Genomic DNA, 11,047 nt, shown 5'->3' on the forward strand with positions numbered 1-11,047 from the left:
TTTTGACTATAATCTCTTCAAATATTTTCTCAGGACCTTTCTCTCTCTCTTCTCCTTCTGGGACCCCTATAATGCGAATTTTTTTTAACATCTTTTTTTTTTTTTTTTTTTTTTTTTTGCACGGTACGCAGGCCTCTCACTGCTGTGGTCTCTCCCGCTGCAGAGCACAGGCTCCAGACACGCAGGCTCAGCAGCCATGGCTCACGGGCCTAGCTGCTCCGCGGCATGTGGGATCTTGCCGGACCGGGGCACGAACCCATGTCCCCTGCATCGGCAGGCGGACTCTCAACCACTGCGCCACCAGGGAAGCCCAATGCAAATGTTTTTGCGTTTTATGTTGTCCCAGAGGTCTCTTAGGCTGTCTTCATTTCTTTTCACTCTTTTTTCTTTATTCTGTTCCACGGCAGTGAATTCCACCATTCTGTCTTCCAGGTCAGTTATCCGTTCTTCTGCCTCAGTTATTCTGCTATTGATTCATTCTAGTGTATTTTTCATTTCAGTTATTGTATTGTTCATCTCTGTTTGTTTGTTCTTTAATTCTTCTGGGTCTTTGTTAAACATTTCTTGCATCTTCTCAATCTTTGCCTCCATTCTTTTTCCAAGGTCCTGGATCATCTTCACTATCATTATTCTGAATTCTTTTTCTGGAAGGGTGCCTATCTCCCCTTCATTTAGTTGTTTTTCTGGGGTTTTATCTTTTTCCTTCATCTGGTACATAGCCCTCTCATCTTGTCTATCTTTCTGTGAATTTGGTTTTTGTTCCACAGGCTGCAGGATTGTAGTTCTTCTTTGCACAACGTTTTACCTTTGTAAAATAACAAGTGGACAAGAGGGTATTGGAAGTCTTGGCCTCTCCACATGCTGGACCATCTGCTTCCAGATTGGAAAACACATGTCTCCCTTTTTCAGAAACACACCACCTCAATGGAACTCAAGGCTTTGTCTCATACTCAGTGTGACTTCTTCTTCAAGTCAAGGAAAGTGGCTTCTTTTAGGAGAGCATTAAGCCATTAGCTAATGCTTAAGAGTCAATCATTTTGAACATTTTAATCTTTCAAGTATAAAATCAACAGTAACTGCCCCATCTCAAAGGACACACCCTCTCAGAATCAATTAAACATATTATAGTTGAATGTCCGATTGTTAACAGTACCTAATCTGAATAATAATTTCCAAGAAATGTGCTTACATTTAGCAGGACTACTAGTCAATCTCAGGAAGGCTCAAAGTCTCTTACCAAGGACACGCTGCTCCTTTAAAAAAGGATTACCAGTATCACCCAGGATTGAAGTACAGCAAAAGGGAATTAGTCACGCAATGAGAATGAAAGGAAGTTTGCACGACTGAAGTGTGAATTCGAGCTACCAGACTAGACTTGGCATCAGTAAGTGTAGACTATTCTTCCAAGAGGTGCCCTGATGAAGGAATGAGAGAGAATGGACAGTAGCGAGAGGAAGAGGTGTGTTGAAGGAATTCTCTAAGTTGGGAGTCTTGAGCAGGTTTGCAGGTTGAGGAGAGGAATTAGCTCAGGAGTGATGGAAAATGGAAGGTAGAGTAGGGCAAATTGTTGAGGCGGAGTCCCAGAGGTTTAGGAGAAATGAGAATGAAAACGTGAGGAAGGATAAATTTTGAATGGGGTTGGGGGGTTCTTCCCTTCCTTTGAGATAGGATAGACAGAGAGAAGATGTGATGTTCATGTAAGGAAGACTGCAATAAGGGCTAAGGAGATTAAGGTGTTTACCTCCAATGACATCAGTTTTGTCCATGAAGCAGAGAACTCAACCATCTGCTGAGAAAGAGGGGAATCCTGAAGTGGCTGAAAGTAGTCACCAACAGAAATGGAAAAAAAGAAAACTGAGCAGAGCTAAAGACCACCATCACCCCCCCAAAAAAGAGAAAGAAAATATATGTATATATGACCTTGATGTGCATTCTCTTTCCAGCTGGCAAGAGTCCTAAACTTGGATCTAAAGAAAAGAAGATTTTATCCTATCCTCACATAGGAGAAAGTCTTGACTCAGTTACTTTCTAATTTCCTGTTCTTAGATCCTCTGTGCCTCAGTTTCCTCATTTGTCAAAAGAGACTTTAAGATTATTCTGAATATTAAACAATAATGTTCATGAAGTGCCTGGTATACAATAAGTACTATGTCATATGTCTTAGCTACTACTACTGGACTTGGTGTTAGACTATATTTACATAGACACAATAACGTAAACCAAGATTGTTGGTTTTTAAATTTTAGAATCAACTGATGGAAAAAACATGGAAGAGTTGGTTGTGGCTGGAAGACAGAATGTATATGTTAAAACTCCAGCGAATAAAAATTTAAAAGTACAGTGTGCCTTGGTATTGAGGGGCATTGTTTCCAGAACACTCTCCCCTCCCCTGGCAGATACCAAAATCCGAGGATGCTCAAGTCCTTTATATGAAGTGATGAACCTGGCTGGGTTCAAAAGTAAAGAGCTCTGAGGGCAAGGGTCCCCAGAGCTCCAGGACGCTCCACAGAATAGAGTGGGAGGGTTGAGATGGGGGCAGGGAGAGCCAGGGTCTCAGTGCATTAATTCACCTCAGCCAAGGGTAAGCTCCTAGGTAGGTGGCTTAAATAGTAGGTGAAATATATGGCCCTTTGATCAAAATTGCAACCATATTTCCTGTCATTTCAGTTTCTACTGTTGTTTCAAGAGTATCTCACCTCAAGCCATTTTGAAATGACACCCTAACAATTAACTGACACCCCAGCAAGGATAATTTGACAATTACCTGAGAAAAGGTGAGGGCAACAGTGAGGGCTGAGAGTTCACGCAAAAGGGAAGGTGCCCAGAGAGAAGAAAGGGCAACCGAGTGGGGACACCCTCCAAACGAATATCATCTACGTCAAAATGGGTTTAGGGCCAGCCCTACCTGTGCCAATCAAAAGCATAATGATTTGCAACGATTATTTTACCTGATTAATTGGCACCTGGGGAATACAAAATCTAGTATCTGCAGTAGAAGGAATACAAGTTGGATAAGTTTCAGTAATGGACGTTGGGAGAAATGAAGGAGCTGTAAGGATGCCAACAAGCCTTGGGTATCCCAATTGGGTAGGCAAAGGGGCAGAGAAGGAAGGACCTAGAGATAGGATGCAACAAAAGATTGTGCCCAAAGCAAGTTTTGCATTCTGGAACTCAATAACTATTTGTATTTTGTGTATGTCTGACCAACTAAGTGGCAAAACCCTTGAGCACATGTATCTATTTCATAACTGGAACCTAGCTCAGTGCCCTACACAGATATTGTTGATTATGATTATAAAGTTGCATAAGGGGGTGGAGAGAATGGGACAGAAAAGGGTTGGAGGAAAAATGTTGGCTACCCTGTAAGTTGATCTAAGGACAGCCCTACCTTTTCCTTTGTCGTGAAGACAGCTCTCCTTTCATTTAAAGTTGCAAAAGAGCAATAATAATGCACATTCATATATTTTAAACTCTTGGTATAGAACCTTATCAAAATCCTGGAGACTCTCTCACAATTGGTCGTGGAAGTGTAAATTGGTACAACCTCTGTGGGGGGCAATGTATCTATTTATCAAATTTTACAAATGCAAATGTCCTTGAGGTTATCTATTGTAGCACTGGTTTCAATATTAAGTGTTTGGAAACAACCCAAATGTACATCAATAGGAAACTACTTAAATAAATGATGGTGTATCCACACTATGGAATGTTATGCCACTATAAATAAGAATTAGGAATCTCTGTAAGTATTAATGCAGAGAGATCTCCAGATCATAGTGTTAAGTGAGAAAACAAGTAAAAACAGTGTGTTTAATGTGCTACCTTTGTCTAAAAAGGGAGGGATAATATAAATTTATATTCACAATTGTTCATATTCGCAAAAAGAACCTCTGGAAGGATACCCAAGAATCTAAGAACAGTGGCTACTTATGATAGGAATTGAGCAGATGGGGGACAAGAATGCAGGAGAGACTTTTCACTATATGCCTTTTCTTATTCTTTAGTTTCCCAACCTTGAAAGTGTTTTGTTTTTTTTTTTTTTTAAGAAAACACTTATAGGGCTTCCCTGGTGGCGCAGTGGTTGAGAGTCCGCCTACCGATGCAGGGGACCCGGGTTCGTGCCCCGGTCTGGGAAGATCCCACATGCCGCGCAGCGGCTGGGCCTGTGAGCCATGGCCGCTGAGCCTGCGCGTCCGGAGCCTGTGCTCCGCAACGGGAGAGGCCACAACGAGAGGCCCGCGTACCGCAAAAAAAAAAAAAAAAAAAAGAAAACACTTATATAGCACTTACAATGTGTCAGCCACTGTTGCAAGCCATTTAAAATAAGTAATGCATTACTATTATTATTAACATAAATACTTATTCTCATTTTAATTTTAAAACTATCCCAGAATTGTCATCATTGTACTGAGATTATGCAGAAAAATATCTTTGTTCTTAGGAGACAATATCTGGAATTACTTGGAGATCAAGTTAGTTATGTCTGCAACTTTATCCAAATGGTTTAGCAAAGAAAAACATCTGTGTATGCATTCATGAGTATGTGCCTGTGTGTGTGTATGTGTGTGTGGAGAGAGAGAGAGACAGAAAGCAAATGTGGCCAAAAAAATGGTAAATCCATGTGAAGAGTATATGCATAACCATAGACTTATCTGTGCAACTTTTTTGTAGATTTTAAGTTTTCCAAGGTCAACATTGGAGGGGAAAATTATCTTAGAAAAGTCCTTAAAACTTAAATAAAACATTTCCATTTAGTTTCTACAGAGTCTTTGGACTGGTTTTCAGTGCCCTTAGAATAATCTCAACTTATCTGTCCGTCCTCCTCACTCTTCTTCTTGAACCTTATGCTCTAACTAAACTGTATCTCCATTCGACCAAATCTTACCTGTGAAGCATATCTCAAAAATTACTTTCTCTAAGTTACCTTTTTTGAGTCTTCCAAAATAATGTAATCTCTCACCACTTCGAATATCTATAGCACTTTAAGTTCTATTGGATACATCGTAGTCTAGATTTTGTTACAATCATTGCATGTTTTCATTATGTAAAATGACAGATGATTATGCATATTAGATGTGTGTATTAGCGTACTTACCTATTGGATACACATTGTCTATAACAAGAATTATGGGTTACCATTACTCCCTAAGAACTTGGAATTGAAAGAAAAAAATGTCTTCTGACAACTAAAAGGCAAGATAAATGTGTGTTTAGTGGAAATAGGTGAGATGGACAGTCATTGGAAGGGGAGAGGCTACTAGCTCTCCCTCGAACAAGCCATTCCTTGTGCCTGCAACTTGCACCCTCCTTAACCCCCTCAGGTCTCAGTCTTGGGTTACATCTCAAGGGAGGCCTTCTCTAACCTCCCTAGTAGGTCAAAGCCCCATTACAGCATCTGGACCTCTTCTTAGCACCTATCACATTATATTTAACATTGGTGTGTGTAATTGACTTCTATCTGCCTCCTTTACCAGACTGTCTGCTCCAGGAAGGAAGGGGCTGTTACTGTTTTTGTTCACCATTGTCACCCCAGAACCTAGCACAGTGCCTAGAATATAGTAAGCCCTAGTATTTTTTTTTTATGAATAAAAAAAGTAAATGTGTCCATCTAGAGGAGGAAAGGGAGAGGTGGTGAGCCTTAGAAGCACCAAAAAAAAAAGGCAAAATGAGCATCCAGGCACTCTCAAAGGGAGGAAGAAGCTGAATAACTGGACCCTCTACTGACTTCTACAATTAATATATCCCATTTACACTAGCTATACATATGTGTATGCATACATATATATGTGTGTGTTTATATATATTTTATTTTATTTTAATTTTTTGGCCATGCCACGTGGCTTGTGGGATCTTAGTTCTCTGACCAGGGATTGAACCCGGGCCCCTTGCAGTGGCAGCACAGAGCCCTAACCACTGGACCACCAGGGAATTCCCCTACGTGTGTGTAAATATTTTTAATTCTGCCCTTTCCTATCAATACTTATTATATTTTTAGAGGTGGATGGTTGCTCTGGACTTCCCAAAATCCTACCCACCACCTCAACTTTTCTAAGAACTGTCTTTAATTCCCCATACAAATACTATGGGTTGTTTTTTTTCCCAAAGAGGTATGTTCATACATGTAGTGTAGATGTCCCCAAAGTAACAGAGATAAATTTGGGCTTCAGTGAGTCAGTTTCCAGCCTGCCCAAAGTAACAGAGATAAATGTGGGCTTCAGTGAGGACAAAAGCCACTAAGGGTAGAAAGGGACCTTCTCGATCAGCTTCTTCATTAAGAGTTTTACTTTGGGCAGTACTTGAGCTGTCTTAAATAACCTATCTATCTAATCTATCTCTATCATCTATCTATCTCATCCATCATCCATCCATCCATCCAATCAGGTTCCCAGCAGGAGAGCTTCGCAGGGTCGTCTGCGCGACCTCCCACACCTGGGCGGGCTCCGTGCCCAGCTGTGCTGCTCAGACCCGCTCTCCGGCTGGCAAAGCGCTTGGGGCGGGGCTGGCGGTAGAAGTCACACGGGCGGCTGTGACCAATGGGAAGCGCAGACGGCGCGCGTTGGTCGGAGGCGGTCTCCCGCGCAGGAGGTGGTGTGTCTTGCTGGTTCCCTGCCTCAGAGTAGAGTGAGAGGAAGGGAGGCGGGGCGCCCGGAATATGCCGCCCGGCACCTCCGATGACCCTGGCGTTAGCGTTCTCGACGCCGGAATAACAATTCTATGTCCCTCTCACACCGCACCTCTCAGTCTGCACATCCTCCATTCCTTTAGTGATACCGTAAAATATAAGGGGAGAAAAGCACTGCTTCCTCCTGAGCCTGTCAGGGAAGGAAATTGGGCGCGGGGGAGGTGGATTGTGTCTGCTACCATCTCTAATCGGGGCTTCCCTTGTTCCTGTTCGGGGGTCGTTGAATGCACACTGGTGATGCACCAGTCGAAAATGCCAGGCGCAAGATTTTACATACATAGTAAAACGAGAGCTCTAGGCGAGAAAACAAACAGGTAGATTAGGTTGTTGGCTGTTACTCCTTAACCCGAAGGTAGTAGCATTATTAATTTTTCACCCTGCTTCTGCTTTTGAGGTGAAATTGTAATTAGGAAAGCTTTTGGGGTAAATGTGGCAACCGAGCACAGTGCACCTCAGTTTCGTGAGGGTTCTGTGAGGCTTTAGTATAGTGGGTGTGAGAACATTGGAAAAGGTTTACAATAAAATACAAGCTCTAGAATACTGCACAACTTTATGAATATACTAAAAACCACTGAATTGTGTGCTTTAAAAGTTTGAACCTTATGGTGTATGAATTACATCTCAATTTTAAAAAGCAAAATATACGTTCTAGAAGGTATTCATAGATGACAGTCTCAGGCTTCGAGAAATCATTGTTGACACCTGCCCAGATGAAAATTCGAAATTTTAGTCGATTGAGTTCTTTCTAGAAAATGGATACCATATTTGATATGGTGGCAACCATCTATCAGGAAGCTTGAAATTTCCACTTTCTCAGTGGCATGTAATTCTTTTAAATTGGAGAATAGTTTGAAATTAATTTTAATAATTCCTTTCAGGTGTCTAGCATATTTTTAATCTAAAATCTTTTTTTAAAGTCTAAAACCTCATACATATAACCCTAACACTCTTTAATGCTTTTCAAAACATAACACTTTAATTTTCCGACATTTTGGGACATTTAGGAATCACACCTTTTTTTTTTTTTTTTTTTTTTTGTGGTATGCGGGCCTCCCTCTGTTGTGGCCTCTCCCGTCGCGGAGCACAGGCTCCGGACGCGCAGGCTCAGCGGCCATGGCTCACGGGCCCAGCCGCTCCGCGGCATGTGGGATCCTCCCAGACCGGGGCGCGAACCCGGTTCCCCTGCATCGGCAGGCGGACGCGCAACCACTGCGCCACCAGGGAAGCCCAGGAATCACACCTTTTTGAAAAACAAAATTTCACGTTTATCTTTCCCTCATGTTCCTTCCTATACTGACAAAATCAAGAAGGAACCTAAACTGAATTTTCCCTACCTTAATGCAGACATTTTCAGGTCACGTTTAAACATAAATTTTTATTAAAAGCTAAATTTGATCTATTTCAGTCAATTTGGGATCATCTTAATTATTTGTCACATCAATGATTCAGGGCTAATAGAAACTAAGAGATTTATACCATGAAGCAAAGTCAGTTTTAGATTTTTCTATGTAAGAACTTTGATGAATAGATTTATGACTCACTACTTAATGTTTAATTTTATATCCTCAATATCAAGAAAAATACAAGCTAAGTCGAATATTTAACTTAGTTTAATACAAATAATATCTTACCTGGGTTCCTTGACATGCCTGAACCTGGCTGGGAGCTGACAAGTCGGGTCATGTAAGCCTTCTGAAAACTGTATTTCAACCACAGTGATTTGCAACAATTTGTTACTTTGGGAGAGAGATTCAGAAGTTGTTTAGGTTCACAAACAATGGCATCATGTTTTTTCTTCTTCATGTTTTTTCCCTGTTGAAAAAATATATTTTCAGAGGATTTCCCCCATTTCTTAGTATATATTTGGTATGTTAGATGAATACTGATGTTGTAACACAAGCAGCCTTTATTCCGTATATGAAAAGGTTTTGGATTTGGGTGGAAAATGGAACAAGGTGATCTCTAAGTTCTTTTTCAACTTAAGTAAACATCTTTCCATGTTGTGTGGTCTTTAGATCTGCTACACCACCCTGCGCCCTCATCTCCCAGCAGTTTTTCATCATCTTTTTAACAGCTACATTCCATCAAGGGAACAGTCTAAATTAGTACACACAGAAGAAAAAAGACAAATTAGAAGCCAAAAGAAAAACAGATTTAAAAAAAACCAAAACCTAGGGAATTCCCTAGTGGCGCAGTGGTTAAGAATCTGCCTGCCAATGCAGGGGACACGGGTTCGAGCCCTGGTCCAGAAAGATCCCACATGCTGCGGAGCAACTGGGCCCATGCACCACAGCTACTGAGCCTGCTCTCTAGAGCCTGCAAGCCACAACTACTGAGCCTGTGTGCCACAACTACTGAAGCCTGTGTGCCCTAGGGCCTGCGAGCCACAACTACTGAGCCCGCATGCCACAACTACTGAAGCCTGCGTGCCTACAGCCAACGGGAGAGGCCACAACAGTGAGAGGCCCGCGTACCACACACACACAAAAATAAATAAAAAATAAAAATAAAAATAAAAAAACAAACAAACAACCTAGACATGTGGAGAAGGTTGGAGATGGAATACATTCTTCATCCTATTTTGGTGTGTCTGTGCATGCGTGAGTTTCCTCCCCAGAATGATTCTTGTATTCCCTCTTTAATCCTCCATAAACACATAGTCCATCTCTACAGACACTAATGAAGGCTATTCTCCTGTGCTCACTTCCCCCCTTTTTTTCTAATATTTGTTTTGTTTTGTTTTGTTTTTCCGTACGCGGGCCTCTCTTTGTTGTGGCCTCTCCCGTTGCGGAGCACAGGCTCCGGACGCGCAGGCTCAGCGGCCATGGCTCACCGGCCCAGCCGCTCCGCGGCATGTGGGATCCTCCCGGACCGGGGCACGAACCCGTGTCCCCTGCATCGGCAGGCGGACTCTCACCCACTGCACCACCAGGGAAGCCCTTTTTCTAATATTGAAGCACTAATCCAATAATTTGAAGAATTGAAGATTTTCATTGTCTATTAGTGCACTTAATTACCTTATTCTAAAGGTTGGCCACAGAGTTTCACTTGCTATTTTACCTTGTAAATCTAAGCAGTTACCAGAAAGTAAAGGAATGGATGAGAGGTCAGACCATAAAAAACAACTAAAGAGGTAGCAGGGTAGGTCTTCAAGAGCCTCAGATCAGTACTATCCAAAGAAAATTTGTGAACCACATATGTAATGTTAAGTTTTCTAGTGGCTACATTAAAAAAGTGACAAGGAACAGGTAAAATTAGTTGTAATAATAATTTTTTTATTTAACCAGATGTATCCCTAAATAAATCCCAATGTTATCACTTCAACAGGTAGTCAATATAATTATTAATGAGATATTTTATATTCTCATTAATGTAAGTCTTCAAAATCTGGTACGTATTTTACACTTGCAGCACATCTCAATTCAGACTAGCCACATTTCCGGTGCTCAGTAGCTACATTTGGCCAGTGGCTACTGTATTGGACAGTAAATGCAATAAAGCAGTATTGCAGCTTTAGAGGAAGAAGCAAGAATTGAAAAGAAATGGCTTTGAGAGAAAGACAATAAGCAGCTATCTCAGCTAGAAAAACCAAGGTATGGGAAATCATCAAGTAAAATTCTGATTCATCATTTTTCAAATGTACCACATTTTCCAGTGTAGAATGCTATTACAAATTTTGATTATTGTAATTTGGGCCAGATTAGGGGAGAAGGAGTTGTGGGATGAAGGGTAGTGTGTGCCTGGGCATTTTTAGTGCCTTAGGCTGCCTGACATTTTAATTATACTCATCAGGCAATCGTCTAACCTTAATTTGATCTCTCAAGTAAACTTTCCAATGGGAAAAGGATATCCTCTACAGCAAATGCATCAGAGCCAGATCAGCCCTGGATAAAATTATTAAATTACTAAATGGGCAAAGTTGACAATCAAGATGTAGTTTCGGGGCGAGAGTCTTACCTGAAACAGCTAGCTGACAGCCTTACCCATCAGCACATTGTGAAACTGTCATTTTGTACTGGGTGTTCACATGACATTGCTAGATAACTGAGAATAAAATATCTAACCATGGTCTTTTTTTTAATTAATTAATTTTAAAATTTTGGCTGTGTTGGGTCTTCGTTGCTGTATGCGGGCTTTCTCTAGTTGCAGCGAGTGAAGGCTACTCTTCGTTGCGGTGCGCGGGCTTCTCATTGCGGTGGCTTCTCTTGTTGCAGAGCATGGGCTCTAGGTGCGAAGGCTTCAGTAGTTGTGGCACACAGGCTCAGTAGTTGTGGCTCGAGGGCTGTAGATTGCAGGCTCTGTTGTTGTGGCGCACAGGCTTAGTTGCTCCGCAGCATATGGGATCTTCCTGGACCAGGGCTCCAA

At 41.6% G+C, this 11,047-nt stretch overlaps 1 protein-coding gene across 1 annotated transcript in view; it reads right to left on the reverse strand.

The window, feature by feature from the left end:
• PXT1 (peroxisomal testis enriched protein 1) overlaps positions 1–8,485 on the reverse strand; it is a 21,110-nt gene extending 12,625 nt beyond the window's left edge. The window contains exon 1 of the mRNA XM_024121728.2: positions 8,314–8,485. Coding sequence (XP_023977496.1) covers positions 8,314–8,485 — 172 coding nt within the window. The remainder of the gene's footprint in view (positions 1–8,313) is intronic.
• Between the last annotated feature and the right edge of the window lie 2,562 nt (positions 8,486–11,047).

Source organism: Physeter macrocephalus, chromosome 18, assembly GCF_002837175.3.
Source record: "Physeter macrocephalus isolate SW-GA chromosome 18, ASM283717v5, whole genome shotgun sequence".
NCBI classification, from domain to species: domain Eukaryota; kingdom Metazoa; phylum Chordata; class Mammalia; order Artiodactyla; family Physeteridae; genus Physeter; species Physeter macrocephalus.